We start from the raw sequence: 16,918 nt of genomic DNA on the forward strand, positions 1-16,918 counted from the left end.
CTCTGTTTTCTCTTGGTGCCATGGATCTGCAGGTAGTACTATGCAGATAGGATCTCTTTCAATTTCCATTCATTACTGTCAGACGGTTCTTCCCCCTCTGACTGTACTGTAGGTGTGGAAATCTGTGTCCATCCTATTGTTGCTTTATCCTTTCTAACCATAGATCCTCACTAGAACTTTCCCAAAGAGAGAGACTGAGCATATAACCTCAGTGATCCTCTGGTCTTCACCTGACCTATGAAATTAGCCGCACACCCTGATCTCTCTCTAGCTTATCATCAAGTGATTTCTTAAACTTCTCAGCTACTGTATTTCACATCCTTTGCCTCTTCATATCCCTCTTGGCTCTCTACCCAAGATAACCAAATGATTTTTTCTTACAGTAAGTTTGTGCTTTTGTCAACAGTAAAAAGTGCTAGTTTAGTGCTGAAGTCTCACTGATTCTAATTTCCAAGCCTGAGACTAACTACAATGCAATCTACTTTCTGTGAACAAAAACATTCCCAAATTCAGACTCTGTGGTACCAAAACCCCCTGCAGTCCTGGATTTTGCCAACTGTAGTCTCAAAGCTTCCTCCTCTTGAAAGAGTATGCTAGTAACTTCTTTGCAATTTGCAGTGACTAAGATTGTCTCCCACTTGCTGGTGGCAGAGCCAGAGAAGATTTATGCCATGCCTGATCCTACTATGCCAGAGAGTGATATCAAAGCGCTGACAACCCTCTGTGACTTGGCAGACAGAGAACTGGTGGTGATCATCGGCTGGGCCAAGCACATTCCGGGTAAAGTGGGGAATTTGGAGGTTTGGTGTAAAAGGCAAGAGGGGTGACTGATTTGGTCCACTACTTTGCCTTTAGTGGGGGGTTCTGATACTCTTTGATGGGTTGAAACAATTTCTGGAAAAACCTGCTGATGGTGAAGCCCTAACTGGTAACATGCCCAAATGTGATATTTGCATATGTAAATTGATTAGCATATGCACATAATACCTTTGGGTTATGTGGTAGCCTTGCAGATGATATAGTTCAGCTTTCAGTACTACCTGAAAGTGAGTGGTACATAAACAATCCCTGGGACGATGTGGTAAACTATGGTGATTTTGTGTAATGTTACATTGGACCCAGCCTGTCCTAGATCGTTGTGTCTGTAGATAACCAGGGTGACCAGATGGTGTACCTAATGGTATAACATCTCATAGAAATGTAGGTTGTCATAATGCCACTTTGCCTATAGTACAGGGCTTTTGCTACTCTCTGAAGGGGAAGCTTTCCTTGTCATATGTATTTATCCTAGCGTAAATCTACCCATCTGGAAGACTAGTTCAGAAGCCATCTTGGAACACCAGTTTCTTGTGACAGTAGGGTATGGGGATATCTTTATGGCAGTGTGATTGGCCTTCAAGGCTGAATGTAGTATACTACAGGATTCTGGGTTGTTCAACTAGCAGACCAGCTTACAAGTAGAGCACAAGTACTTCAGTAATAGAACCCAGGTTGAAGGAATGGCCATCACCTTCATTCAGGTATGGGAGGCTCCCAGAGGATTTCTGATGTTAGACAGGTTATGTTGATTCCTCAGTATGACCTTGTGTTAATTACCATGATGTAAAGAATCAAGGAAAAGTGCCCAGCATCATGGGTAGAGGTTCTGAGTGGACCAGGAGAATACATGGGTCAGTGTGAAAGGGATGTCAGATGTGTCCTCTGTGCTCACCTTGCTGCGTTGCAGAAGACTGCTTCAGCTAGACATGCAGCATGAATAATCCGATACAGCAGTCTCATCCCCACCCCCGCCTTTCTTCCCCCAACCAGGGGAACATTTTGTACTCAGCTACTGGATCTAATCCACTGTCAAACCTTTGCACGCATTGCCTACACACTATTCAGGCTTCTGCACCACAGGTTCTCTCTCTTCCACCCAGCCTTTCAGTTCACAGATTTCTTGCTCCTGACAAAAAGCACATTTCCATGAGACATTTTAGATCTTATTAGACCATTTGGGAGTATGTTACAGGGTTTAGTTGTCCTAATCTGGCAGACATTTAGTTCAGGTAGCACCTTCTTTCTCTAGTGTTTTCCTCGTTCTCTGTATGGCTGCTGCCTCTCTCTGCTTCAAGGGGCTATTTTCCAGTAAAAAATTCCTATTGCTGGATTAGGAGGTTGGTGGCTCCCTGTAAGAAAACTCCCTGGGCTGCTTGAATTGATGACTCTCATGCACCTTAACTGTAGAGCTCAGACAAGTAGGTCTTTCTGAGGACAGTGTTTTCTGAGGAGAGGTTAATCCAGGTGGTGCCCTTCTTAAAAGATCTGCAGTATCAGGGATTACCCCACTCACTAGCTGTGGAATCCACATTGGGCTGATTCAGCACAAACTAGGTTATGTTGCTGATTAAGAGACCTCAGCCTGGATTGCTCCACTAACCCAGCATCTGGGGAATGTTAACAGGAAGGGTATTAACCCAATGCAAATGAAGGCAGTCACGGGGTTATGTGGCTGTGACTGTTATGTCTAGATGCTGCAGTCCATCCTTACTAGCTATGGTTACTGCAGTACACTGGGGATGCCCAACCATAGTTCCATAACCACCTACTGCAGCTACAGTGACTACTGGCTGCTTCACTCTGAATAACCCTTGTTGGGAATGATGCACATTCCATCTCTGCACTGCTGCTGCTACTCTCTTAGAAATGCAGCAGAACAGCAAGGTGACTCCTGCTTTCTAAAGAGGGCTCTTTTCCTTTTGAAAGGACACAGTCATCCTGCAGCCCTCCTTCCTGTAACTCCCTTACCTTTCAGACACCTCATAATGTAGCAAACCAGTCACTGTAGTCAGAGCAGCTCACTCCTGATCTACAGCAATATCCATAATCATGTCATTTTTAAAGGCAAGTGCTTGGGGTTATTGTATAAGAGATTAGAATACAAAAATAAAATGCCAGCAAGGCTTGGGCTTGGCTTTTTGGTTTCTTTTTTTAAAACCTCCTTTTAGCAATGTGAAATGAATGAAGCAAGTGGACTGAGTCAAAGCAAGGAGGAGGGAATAACTATCACAGAGTGGCCAAGCAGTTTGGTCCCTTGACTTTGTGCAGAATCCCAGACCCCAACACTTCCTCACATCATGGATATCATATGGAGCTCCCACATGCTTTGGGTCTTAGACACTGAGAACAGAGGGAAAGGTATAAAAGCAGGTTTGTACTGTATTTGGATTTTTTTTTTTCCCAGCAGAGGGTAAGGCTGAGACCAACACCCTAAGGACCCAGTACCCAATGCAAACTCCTCCACAGTGTTAGCAAAATGAAACTGGTTAAGCTTAAAGCCACTTTCCTGCAAACAGGAACAGGAAAATGTAAGGTCATTAGCTCAGTATCTTCCCCAGCCAGATAGTAGCCTTTTCTCTGGATGAGACCCCCTTCTTCCTTCCCTTCTCCCACCTGCCCTCTTTGTTAGTCACCTTTGTATTTCTTCTACCTTTTCCACGTGCCTGTGCAGGAAGGGATTTCTCTTGAGAGGTGACAATGATGGAGGTTCTCCCAGGATGGCTGTGGTGCTGTTCTTGATAGGAAGATGCTAGCACCAGCACAGAATGAAATATGGCAAGTGGAGTGATAGCAGCTGTGTCTGGAGTGGCCTCAGATCCTATAATTACATCTCCCTTTATTACCTGTGCTAATGGTGCTCTAGGATGACAGAAATGATAATAAATTAGCAGATTATGAACTTCATTTGCCACAAATTATGTGGGTTTTTTTTTTTTTTTTAAATTCTGGGAGCTCAGAGCTACCAAATCACTGAAATAAAAGTAAACAGACCTGAATGTCAGATCAGATAGAGCAAATAAAGCAACTTTTCATATGGAATCTGGCAGCCACTAGCTGGAGTACAGGAGGGGAAGGTGTGTGTGTCCCCGTGCTAGAGGTGACCCAGTAAAGTGCTGGGAAGTAGTGAGGGAATGCAGCTTGGACTCAGCATTGCAGGCACTGGATGCTTCAGTATGAGGCTCTGAACTTGGGAGGTAGGAGAGGTGTGGGGCTGAGTCAATTTCCCAGAGTCTTTCAGGATCAGGTCCATGTAATGATTCCTGGGTGCTGGAGCACAGTGGAGAAGATTTACCCATCTTTCATTTCTGAAGGGTTCTGGGTGCTGTGTTGGAAAACAGCTCCGATGGTGCAGTAATGTTCAATTGCTAGAGAGTCCTGGATGCTATGAAGCAGCAGCTCTGGTGCAGTCATGTTTCACAGCAGGAAAATCCTAGGTGCTATAATGCTAGCGTGGCTGTGCCCTTCCACACACCATTTGTATCAGACTCCTTGGGTTGCATTCCTTTTGGGGCTGTATCTTTGTTGGTCTAAGCAGTAGGGGTGTGCGAAACAGGCCCTATTTAATTTGGATTCAGATTCTGCCCAAATTGGGGACAGTGATTTGATTTGTTGATTCAGATCACGGTCCCCAATTCAATTCGGCTGAATCCAAATCTGAAGAGTCAATGCTGATTCAGAGAATCAGCGATTCGGACATCGACACAGCTTTAAATGTTTTTTCTACATACCTTGAGGTACTGGGCACGGCTCATGAGCACTGCGATGTTGGGGTGGATGGAGTGTCCCACAGGAGTGCAGAGGCCCCCCCCACACATGCTCAGCAGCAAACCCAGCAGGGGACCAGAAGTACTTCCCGTCTACTTGTGGGTCCACCAGGGAGCACGCTGGGGGCCCCCCCACGCCCTCCCAGCTCGGTGATCAGCCCCAGGAGGCACCAGTCGCCGAGCCAGGGGAGAGGTGTGGCGGGGGGGCCCCCACGCGCTCCCCAGCAGACCCGGAAGTGGGCCAAAGGTGCTTCTGGTCCATTTCCAGGTCCTCTGCTGAGCACGCTGGGGACCCCCCCCCCAAACACTCCTGTGGGACACTCCATCTGCCCCAGCATAGCAGCACTCATGAGCTGCCTGGTACCTTGAGGTATGTAGAAAAAACATTTAAAGCTGTGTCTATGTCTGAATCTTTCTGAATCTCTCTGAATTGATTCTGAGGGTTCCAGTTCGATTCAGAGAGATTAAAGGATCTCCTGATTTGATTCGAATTCGGAGATTTGGCCATCAAATCGGGCCGAATCTCTGCCGAATTGAATCAACGACCAAAGCTTCGCACAGCCCTACTAAGCAGTGCCTGGCACAGCAGAGCCACAAACCACTTGTCTTTGGTGTAAAGTGATACAAATAAATAACAGTGGGGGCTCTCATCCAGATGCTGCTTTCTCCACTCTCACTCCTTTATGCCAAAGCTGCCTACACAAGAAGTCCTCTGACAGGGGGGATCCCCTGGCAGCACACAGTCAGCAGGAGGGACCTACTTCTACCTCCCCAGATGAAAGCTGCTGGGTGGAAGTCAGAGCAGTCCTAGATTACTGTAGGGGCTGAAACAGGTCTCAGAGACTACTACCATGTTTGCCAAACACAGCTTGGCCATCCAGTGATCTATCTAGCCACACACTTGTATTTTTTTAGTCACTGAGCTTTATCTAAGAGCGAGCAGTTCATGTTCTACCTGCTACCTCACTCTTGTTTCTTCATTGGTACAAGAGGCAACTTGTGAATGTTCTGTGAATATAGATGACTTCCTATGGCTGTTAATGTTCCCAAATTTATTCAGTACTCTAGAAAGTGAACAAGAACAGAAGAGATGGGTAAACTGGGGATAGATTCCCTAGTGATCGCAGTTGAATGGCAGCCTTGAATTGTTACCAATCAACGTGAGTAAACAGGACTTTTCCAGCATTTTTACTGTTTCTGGCCCTCACCAAAGATCTCTGCCTGAATTCCCTGGGCCAGGTTTTAAAGGGGGAAAAGGCAGTGCAAACCCAGTCATTCCATGCAAGTCCCATGAAATTCTATTAAAGGCTGTCACTTTAAACAAGATCAGCATCTGGCCTCTTGACTTGGAAATCTCTGGCAGTAACTGACCTTCAAAGGGTAGATCCAAGAAACCCATGTTCCTAGGTCCATCTATTGTACACATACACTTCATTTGTACCAGCAGGCTAGTGGTTTTCCAAGCTATTCTGTAGCGGCCTGCCCTTCGTGCAGATATACAGGAGGGTCCCCAAGTTATAATACAATGGCAGTATAGGAAGCAAATCAGATTCTACTCTTACCTGGTGCAGCCCCCCGCGGCAGAGGATGCCTGGGTCCAGCATCTCTCTTTAGGATGGGCTATAGGGTTCAGAGCCCTCCCTTTGAGGATAAAGATTGAACACAAGCAGAAGAAATTAATTGCCTTTTTGAGAAATCGGAACCCGGTAGAAACATCAGAAAAAGTAGATTAAAAGTGCATGATGAAAAGTGAATTTAGGGTGCAGAGGTCTCAGGGAGCTGTTTTAGATGCAGCTGGCATTGTGGGGAAAGGATCTGCTCTCTGCCTGGACAAGCAAATGAGGAGCTGAGGACAGGGAGGTCAAGCTAGAGGATTTTAAACAGGGAGGGAAGATTGCAGGATGGAAAGAGTTAGGAACACTAGTGGTGAATTATGAAGTCAGAGATGTGTTCATGGAATTGGGCAGGTCAGGATACTGATGAGTGAGGCCAAGGGAATCGGGGGAGAGAACTATGTCCAAGTTATGCCAATCCATTTCCAGTTCACTCATGATCTTTAGCAAGTGTTCCTGGGTGTCAGGGTACAACTGTACCCCTTTCACAGATGGGGAACTAAGGCACAGACAAATTAAGTGACTGATCCAGAAACTGAAACAATTGTGTCCTAGGTTAGCACTCAATCCCTGCATGCTACATCCTTGCTAGCATTAGGTGACAGGCTGATGCATGAGTGGTTTGATTCACGAAATAAGCAATGGTGATGGGGGGGTGGGGGAGAAAAAATAAACTAGAAACTTTGGAAACCAAAACTATATAGCAGCTCTGCCCAACACAGAGCCCCTCTCTCCCCGAGGGGATAAAACCAGCCACACATGCTGCCAAGGCATCAGGAATCCAGGGGCCTGGAGCCTGATGCCCACAGCTCATCCCAGCACCTTCCAATTCACTCATTCAGGAGTGCTGCATTCAGGAGCAGGGATAAAGGGAGCTGTTAACTAGCTGCCAAAGGTAGGGAGAGAGCAGGGTCGAGACAAAGGAAGAAGCAAGTACCACAGAAAGAATCACAGAGTTAAACATAGAAAGGCATCCACATTGTTAGCTTGCAGTAGGGAGCAGATTTGTTACAAGTCCAGCTGTGAACACAGATCGTTACAGGACAGCCACCTTTGTGGCCAGCCACAGCTGCCCCTCAGAACCATTGGGGGCACAGGACAGGCTCATTTTCCTATCTGGAGAGAAATCTTCAACACTGGGGGATTGTGCGAGGCATCCCTCAGCCAGTGGTGCTGGAACAGATGCTGTGGGACAGATTGAACCCCCCTGACTGAGGGCTGTCTGTCTCCCTTCGCTCTATTTGGCTAGTATAGGATTTGCAGTTCTGCTCCCTGGTGACTTGGGCTCCTCTTCAGCTGCTCCCTCATTCCCTCCGGCACTCCTCCCCAATGGCTTATCGATTCCTCCCCCCACCCACCTCAGACCTCACACACACACAACACGTGACAGCTGATTGGTATCTGTTAATTAATGTGGCCGGGGGGGCCTCTTCTCTATTCAGTGGCCTGATAAGGGAAATTGGATGTCCAAGGGCTGCCATGCCATTATCACCCCTTGCTTCCCCTGGTAACACAAACACAAAACATGGTGTAGTGATAAATAAATCCCACTAACCCATCCCTCTGCCCTCACTTCGCTGGGCTGAGATAGTGCAGATAGAAAAATGGAACCCACCGCCAGTCGATACAGCAATCACTGGGTCTTTTGTTAATTGCTGACTTGATAACAAGAGAAATCAAATGATCATTCAGGTGGCTGGTAACTTAGACCCAAACACAGGCCCAAGCGTGTGTGCAGGGAGGGCTGTGGGAATAAAGTGCATCCTGCTAAGCACAGATCACAGCTGGCAGGGCTGGTGACTCACAGACAGGCTGATGAGTTCAGAGGGGGCTGCCCAAGGAGAGAGAGCCAGGGGCCAGGAAAGGAAGGAGGCTGAAAAAGTGGTGGAGAAAAAACTGTGTGGGGTTGGAGAGAGAAAGTCTGGGCATGAGTGAAAGAGGAGAGAGAACCCGGCACCAAAGGTTTGGGTGTCCCCCATCCTGCTTACACATACCCAGGGTACTCCAAAGTGTCCTGGGAGACTGGTTGTATGGGCAACTGTCAGGCTTAGGCAGGATTCACCCAAGCTACTGATGCCTCACTACTTGTTTGAGCCACTGCAACAGTCCATCATCACCATTCATTTGAGATCCAGCAGTGGACACACTTTCTTTTGTTTTTCCCCTCCCCTCCCCTTCCCTCCCAGGGCCAGGCAGCAGCTTTCCCTTGTTGCATTATGCCTCTTGAGCAGCTGAGGGCAGTACTCTCTGGGCCTCCTTATACCTTACTCTGTAAGCTGAACAAAAGTTAATTGGCTTAGTGTTGTTCAGCTTTGTGCAGCAGTCACACTTTAAGGTGAAAAACCACCTCTGACTTTCCTTCACCTGCACAGTGGTGATTTGCCACCAGAGGCTTGGTGAACAGGGGCAGGACTGGCTCACTGCTTGAGCTCCAATGGGCCTGATCCTTTTTTTCTCTAGAGGCACCCCTCTCCCCACTGCCCCCCCTCCCCGCCTGTGCAGGCAGCCAGCCAGGCACCATCTGAGCTCTGAAGAGGATCATCCAAGGGGACCTTGGAGTCCAGCAGCAGCACCGGGAAAAAAGGCCCAGGCCCCCAGGGCTGAGCTCAGCGGCTGCAGCATGGCAGTCCCCTTGCCTGGCTCACCCAGCAGTGCCCACGGTTGGCAGGCACCTGAACCTTCAGCTGCCTCCCAAGCCTAGCAGGGATGGGAAGTCCCATCCCTGAACACTCTCCCCCCAGGCACATTCCTGGACTGCTGGGCCTGAGCAATGTGAGCAAGCTCCAGGGATGTGAGGCTGGCTCTGCCTGGTAGGAGCAGCAGGTTAGAGGCACCTTGCCTGGCTCTGCTGTGCCCGGGAGTCCCACTCAGTCTCAGGAGGGCCCACTGCAACCTGGGATGCTGGAGGACTTCAACTTGGGGTGAGCTGTGGGGAGTGGCCACACCTTAATGGAACAGGAGCAAAGTTAGGTGGACTAGAGATAATCCTGCCCTGGAGTGGTGTAACTTTAAGCCTAATAATGAGTGCTCTAAGCCAGGGGTTGTCAACTGGGGGTATGCGTATCCTCAAGGGTACTTAGAAAGGCTGTAGGGGATATGCGTGGGCAGGCGGGTGGGGATGGAGTGTGCCCTGGGGTACTGTGGCGGTGTCTTCCCCAGTGCGCTTCCACAGTTTGCCTCTTACCCAGGGGGGAGGAGCACACTGAGTGCTGCTGGCCCCACACAGCACACCGCAGTGCCTCTACCCCACCTCATCTTGCTCTCCTCCACCCCCTTTCCGGAAAGCAGTGAGCGTCTGCGTGGCAGGTGGGGGGGAGGGAGTGTGCTTCTGTGCCTGGTCTCAGGACCAGGCCAGGGAGGGCGAGAACAGTGGCACCCCTCTGCGAGCCTCACAGGCACCGCCTGCCTGGCCAGACTGGGAGGGCTCACACGTATAAACCACCACTGCTATCAACACCCACCACCCTGCACCACTGCCACAGCCATACCTGCACTGCGTTCCCATGGCTGGTTGCACATGCAGCTCTGCAGGCTGCTGACGGGCAGCGTGCAATTGGCTAGGTGCAAGGCACAAGGCCCATCAGCCTGATTCGGTGGCTGAATCTCTGAATTGAATCAGAGGACCCTTTAATCTCTCTGAATCAAATCGGAACCCTCGGAATCAATTCGGAAAGATTTGGTGATTCAGACATAGAGACAGCTTTAAATGTTTTTTCTACATACCTCTAGGTAGCAGATGGCTCGTGAATGCTGCGATGCTGGGGTGCACAGAGTGTCCCGCAGAAGCATGGTGGGTCCCTAGCACGCTCAGCAGCAGACTCAGAAGTGGACCATAAGCACTTCTGGTCCATTTCCAGATCCGTTGGGGAGCATGCAGGCCCCCCCGCACCCCTCCAGCTCAGTGACTGGTGCCTCCTTGGTCTAGGGGGGGCACCTGGGATCCTCCTGTGGCTGACCACTGAGAGGCCCCCCATGCTCTCCCCAGTGGACCTGGAAGTGAACCAGAAATACTTCTGGTTCAGTTCCGGGTTTGCCACCGAGCACATGGAGGCCCCCCGCTCCTATGAGACGCTTATCCACCCCAGCATCACAGTGTTCACAAGTCACACTGGCACCTCACAGTATGTAGAAAAAACATTTAAAGCTGTCTATGGCCGAATCACCGATTCTCCGAATCAGCATCGAACCTTCAGATTTGGATTCAGCCAAATTGAATCAGGGACAGTGATCTGAATCAACTAATCAAATCACTGTCCCCGATTCAGGCCAAATTCGAATCAAATAGGGTGACCCCACAGAAGCACACACATGCATCCCTAGTGGCTGCTATGTGTGAGCCCTCCCCCCTCCCGTTTAGCCTCCCTCATAACCACTGCTACGCGCACCCCCAGGAGGGCATGGGGGGTAGGGCGTGTGCCCCTGTATTTGTGCAGACTGCCGCTGTGGGCCTAGCTGTGCTAGGCTCTTCCCAGCAGTGGTGGTTGGGCCATGCTGCACTCGGGCTGGGCAGCAGCAACGCTGGGAGGGAGGTTGTGTGGGTGCTACAGCAAATTCTGGGGTGGCAGCAGCCCCCCCTGTAGCCTTGCTTCCAGCGCCACCACTGCCTGCCCCAAGTGCAGCCCGGGCCAGTCCCCTGCCAGGAAGAGCCCGGCACTGCTCTGGTCCCAGCCCACCCCGCATGCAGATCCGGGGGCATGTCTCCCCACCCCATGCCCTCCCGGGGTGCGTGCAGCAATGGGAGCTGCTCCCCACTCTCCCTGTCGCACCGTCCAGATGAGCTGCTTGCAGCTCCATCCTGCAACCGACCCACCCCGGCTGTGCAGTTCCTGCTCCAGCCCCACTCCCTCCCTTACCATAGGGGCCTCAATCTGTCTGTCCCTGTCCCCCCCCCCCCCCTTTAAAAACAAGAAAAAAAATAAGGGGTACAGGAGTTGTAATTTTGACTCAGAAGGGGTACACTTATTTAAAAAGGTTGAAAGCCCCTGCTTTAAGCCACTTAACAAATGTTAATGTACAGCCAGTTCAGGGGTTAAGAGCTCCAGAAGCTGCCTGAAATTAGTGTTCAATGAGGCTCTCCCTCACCCTCTCCTCCTCCCCCTTCCCTCCCTCTCCCTCTCCTTCCCACCCCCCCCCCTTGTATTTTAGGCAATGGAGCACAAAGTGCCCTTCAGGCTAATTCTCTTATTACTTGGGGTTCCCTTCTTTTAGTGCAATGGTGCTTTGGGCTTCCCAGCTTCCACTGCTGCTTCTGTACTAAAGGAGTGTCTGTCTCTGTTTCTAGAATCTCTCTCCTCATACAGTAGTTCTGTGCAGAGACCTAAGGCTTCACTTACTTTGGCCTTACTGCCGTGCCTGTTTGTATTTTAGGGGCTGCAGCAGCATGCAGATCATGGCCTGATGGGGGGGTGGGGTGGGTGTGTTTGAAGGGCGGGGATATTGAGCCCGGCAGGTGAGAATGGATAGCTGTAAATCGTGTTTTCAACTAGATTTAAGTCAGTTCCTCTGGCTGGAAGACATATTTGCCCCCAAACCAGGATTCCTGAGGTGGCATTTAGACCACAGTGAGCTTGGACTGCAGACCACAACTCCTCCTTCTGCTCCAGTAGAAGCCCCATGATGCCCTGCTCCCACTCTCTCCTCTCCATCGTTTTACCAGGCTGGGTAAGGGTAGTCATGCTCCTGGCTGAGGTGGGGAGCAAATTGTCTGCAGTATAGATAACACTGCTGGAAGAGCAGGGGGAAATGCACCAGCAGGCAGTGCTGTGGGAGGAAGAGGAGCAAGGAATGGCATGTATGTGCTACTGGTGGTGCATGAGCATTGGGCTGCCAGGGAGCAGAGGCAAGAGGAAAGCAAATCCCAGACTGGAAACAGAAAAGTGGCAAGTGCTATCAGTATCGGATGCTGTGACAGTGGAGAAGGGGGATGAGTGGTTGGGTCTCAGGTGGCAGAGAGCCTTTGCAGCCCTTCCCAGTCTAACCCAGCTTGTCATTTCCCTGCCAGGTTTCTCTAATCTCTCCCTGGGGGACCAGATGAGCCTGCTGCAGAGTGCCTGGATGGAGATCCTCATCCTGGGCATTGTGTACCGCTCACTGCCCTACGAGGACAAGCTGGTCTACGCTGAGGATTACATCATGGATGAGGAGCACTCCCGCCTGACAGGGCTGCTAGAGCTGTACCTGGCCATCCTGCAGCTGGTGCGCCGGTACAAGAAACTCAAGGTTGAGAAGGAGGAGTTTGTCACACTCAAGGCCCTGGCCCTTGCCAACTCAGGTAAAGTCATGGCTGGAGAGGCCACCAAGGCCCAGAAGTGTTTGGCACTCGCCAGTGCTGAGGAAATCAAGATGCTGGGATGTCTTTGGGGAGTCTGGGTACATCTACACTACGTATAACCCCAGTACATCCAGGGAGAGCTTCATCCCTCATCCACCTGCTTCTGGTCTCTCGCACACCAGACCCAGCAATGTGGTAGTGAAATCACTCCAGGGTTACCCCTACAGTCATTCTTGATCTCCCTGTATCTGCTGCATCTGAGAGCAGCTGTGGGCATGTCCCTGAAAAAGTGGGGCTTTGCCATGTTTCCAGGTTTGGCATGTGCAAGTGAAGCAAGCTTGGAATAAAGTCCCAGCAGTACTGCGGCTGTGGGGCAAACACACCTCTGGGAACAAGGTAGTGGGACTGAAGGCGATGAGTTGGCTAGTGCAAACAGATCTGTTATGCATCAGTTCTCCTTTGCTGTTTGCTACAAAGCATTTAGGTCCCTGTAGAAGTAAGGGCCCGGCTGACTTTTGGGTCTGGAAATGAGTTCCATACCCCATTATCTCTCAGAACAGAGCCTTGGATAAAGAGGATGGAGTGTCTGGGAGTGGTGGAGTTGAGATAGCATGTGAGCAGTCTCCTCTTTTCTGCCTCCCACCTCCATTCAGGCCCTGGGTTAGGGGGAGTCAGCTGCCTTTTGGAGACTGAAGAACAGTCTAGGGCAGTTTTCCCCACTAGTGTGTTGGTTCCAGCCAATCTCAGGTCAGTGGGACAGGTTGGCTCTGGGGTTTGAGGAATGCTGACAGCGTTCTGAGTTTACTCTAAGGCCTAGTGTGAATCTGGCTTGGGGGAATGATGACTGGTAAAGTCAAACTGAGACACCACTCGGTTTTAAACTTCACAAAAGGTGTGGGGGGCTGAAGTTCAGTCCCATTTCTAGTAGAGAGTGACCCATTATCATTTGGCAGCTGTTTCCTGGCCAGTGTGAAATGAAGAGAGGGTCTTGATCTCCTTCTCAGTAGGCACAAGCTCACAGCACCAAAGCCATCGCCACAATAGATGCCTAAATGGGTCTCAGAGACTGAACTCTTTAAGTGCAAAAAGGGAACTGGAGCTGTCTTCAAGACAAGGCATATGTGCCACTGGCAAAGATGAGGAAGAGAGAGCCTACCCCACCCTGCCCCTGTTCAAACCAGCATCTCCCAAGCTAGCACCTTTCACCAGTGCCAATATTAATTTAAAAGATAGTAGCACTATTTAGAGCTAGAAGAATACCTGGGATGCTTCTGCGAGAGCTTGTCCTAAATAAAAGGGATCTGGGGAGCTATATTGGTACTGCACATGTAGCTAAGAAAGTCTTGCCTCACAAAGCAATCCAACCAGGAAAAGTCAGAACTGGAGATAAAGACTGCAAGGTGAAGAGCTTCCTGCCTCAGCCTAGTTTCATAGAGTTTAAGACCACAAAGAACCACTAGGGACAGACTTCTGTTCCATTTGGGCACCTGAGTGGCAGTTTTGTAGCTGAACAATGTAGCAGTTCTATTCCCCTTACAGTGTGGATGTGGAAATATGTGTGCCTAAGGCATGGGAAAAGCCCTGCCAGGGTGAAGATCCTCCCCTGTTTTCAGTTTGATAGCAAAGAGGTTAGGGCACTTGTTCAGGAAACTGGAAATCTTCATTCAAGGCCCCTTGTTGGCCAGATGAAGTTTGAAATTGTACCTATGATTTTCCAGCCCAGGGTGCCAACCATCATGTCACAGACTGGGTACTGTCCAGACCGTTCTTAAGAGCTCCTTTTGAAGCCGATCCACTGCTCCTTGCATTTAATAGTTATTAGATAAAGTGAACAAGAAAAAATGAAGAAGCTTCTGCCCTGTTAGGAATAAGGGCTCAAGCTAGAACCCGAGACCTGTTCTCCAGTTAGTATCCATCTCAAGGAGCTACACACCCTCTGGCTTGTTTTTCTGCCTCCTGGTCCAACGTATCTCCTTTTTTTGGTTGCCCAGAAAGCCAACTTTGAAAGGAGCATTGGAGAGTTAGCTGGAAAATACTTGATTTGTGTCCTGGTGTCTAAAGCACTGTGCTAGAAAGTCAAAGAAATGCAGGTTCACGCCCCCTGGGCAAAGTGGGTCCTGAAACCTCAGGTTTCCAGGTTAAGTGCAGTAACTTGTCAGGCCAAAAAGGTATCTAGACTTGAAGACAGAAGGAGATGAACAGCACCTCCCTGCCCTTGCTAATTTATTCCACTGGTTAATTACCTTCTCTTAAAAATAGGTATAGGAGCCCTTACTAATAGGAATATACCTGAATTTCTGTTGAACTGCTCATCTGTTTTGGCCCCTCTCTCCTTTCCAGGATCCTTTGCTCCTTCATTTGTAAGCTGTTGCATTGATTCAGCATTACAATGCATGTTAAGAGGTCTGGCTTACCAAGTGATCCAGATCAGACTCTGTCATGGCCCTGCCATGCCCTCACCATTAGTCACCACTCTCCCGCTGCATCTTAGCCATATATCTTATTTGTAGTGATTTTTTTTTAAATTTACTTCCCAGTCATTGAAAAATGTTGACCTATGTCAGGTCTACTACTGATCTCTGCAGAACCCCTATAGCACACCCCCAGTCAGTGACGTTTCCATTGACAGCTGCTTTGAGAGCTGTCAGTTAGCCAATTTAAATCAATGCATGTCAACTCTATTGATAGCCCCTAGTCCTAATTTTTTAAAATCAGAATGGCATGTAGGACTAAATCAAACATCTTACAAAAGCTGAAATCTATTGCACTGATGCAATTATCTTTATCCACTGGTTTTGTAATCTCACCAAAGAATGAAATTAGCTTTGTTTGGCAAGTCAACACCTAACAGCACCTAAAAACCATGCTGATTGACATTAATTATATTTCCAACATTTAATTCTTAATAAAAGCATGAATCAGCTTTTCCATTATTTTGCCCAGGCTTGCTATCAGGCTGGCCTGTCAATTAACTACCCCTTTTTCTGAAACCTGGCATATTCGCAGTTTTCCAGTCTTAAGACAGTTCCCTGGCATTTTAAAATTTCATTAAAAATTAACATCAGTAGGTAAAATCTCTTTTCCAGTTCTTTTAGAACTCTTGGGGCAAGTTAGCTGACAACTGACATTAATATGGTTATCTGTAGGAGATGTTGTCCATCATCAGTCTCAGATGATAATGCACTGGAAAGTACTTCACCATCCTCATGTGGTACAAATAAGTCTATAATCACTTCCAAATATAGACAAGCAACTAGTGCACTTGTGCCTTGTTACTGATGTTACCATCTCCATATAGTAATAGGTATGTACCCCCAGGGACTAGTCGAGTATCCCCAGAAACTCCCAGAAATAGGACTTCTATTGTGACTTGGAAAAATTAGGTCCAAGCTAGTTGCCAGTCTCTCCTCCCTCACCCATTCCCATGGGGGTCACGCAGCTACATCGCTGAAGGGACATAGAATACTGCTGCCTGCCACCATGTCAACATAGTTATGCTGTTTTGGTTTGGGGGAGAGATATGGGACTGTGTTTGTACAGCATCATGCCTGGGCCAATTAGCTTGGTCTCTCTGCAGAGCTAAGTTTAGCACAATGTTGTGGCCTGGTAAGGCTGCTACTCTTACCAAAATCAGTAGTGTAGACTTCTTTCTGTCTTCGGAGCTGCCTGGACAACCCTGGCATTTGCTCCTGAGAAGTAGGTGGCTTTCCTTCTACAACTTCTAGATTTTCTTTTGCTTATAATGTATTTAAGAAACTCCTCCTTATTGTCCTTCGCTGTGCCTGCTATGGATTTTTCCCTGATGTCCTTCACTTCCATTATTGATTTTCAGCACTTCACAACTTTTGCTTTATATAAATCTCCATCTCTTCTCCCCGTCTCCATTTGTTATATATTGCTTTTTTATTTCTAATTACTGTCTTTGCTTTGCCTCTGAACCAGGGTGGGCTTTTAGCCAAAGTTGTCCTCTTTCTTAATTGTGGGACCATGGCTTTTTGGCCATCTAATAAACTCTTCTTGCAGAACCAGTCTCCAACCTACAAAGAAGGTCACTGGCTTGTGAAGGGAACAGAGACCTGAGCAGTGATGGGGACAAAGTTACAGCCACAGTCCCCACACTGACAAACTGGCATACTAAAGGGTGAATATTGTGGGATAGCACCAGAAGCACCTCAAGAGAAACTACTCTAAGCAGGGGCACAGACACTTTGGTCTCTTAGTGCTACCTGAGTTCTTTACAGTAGTGACTTAGCGCTTAATGTTAGTTGGGGCTCCCCATGCTCACTGAGCCATGTCCTGGCTGAGGCACTCAGGCAGCCCCTGGGCCAGGACATATTGGAGCTGACAATCTGTAATGGGAGTGGAAAGAAAGTGAAGAATGACCGAGACATCTGACAGTTAAACTGAATGACTTGCAAGCTGCTGTGTGGTTCTGCTCTGTGAATCACAGA

The 16,918-nt window shown here is 48.8% G+C and overlaps 1 protein-coding gene across 6 annotated transcripts in view; it reads left to right on the top strand.

Moving 5' to 3' along the window:
• ESRRB (estrogen related receptor beta) overlaps positions 1–16,918 on the top strand; it is a 158,802-nt gene that overhangs the window by 134,597 nt on the left and 7,287 nt on the right. For all 6 annotated transcript variants that reach the window (XM_019499256.2, XM_019499253.2, XM_059723106.1 and 3 more), the window contains 2 exons: positions 619–780; positions 12,198–12,467. In XM_019499256.2, coding sequence (XP_019354801.1) covers positions 619–780; positions 12,198–12,467 — 432 coding nt within the window. The remainder of the gene's footprint in view (positions 1–618; positions 781–12,197; positions 12,468–16,918) is intronic.

Source organism: Alligator mississippiensis, chromosome 2 (assembly GCF_030867095.1).
Source record: "Alligator mississippiensis isolate rAllMis1 chromosome 2, rAllMis1, whole genome shotgun sequence".
NCBI lineage: Eukaryota > Metazoa > Chordata > Crocodylia > Alligatoridae > Alligator > Alligator mississippiensis.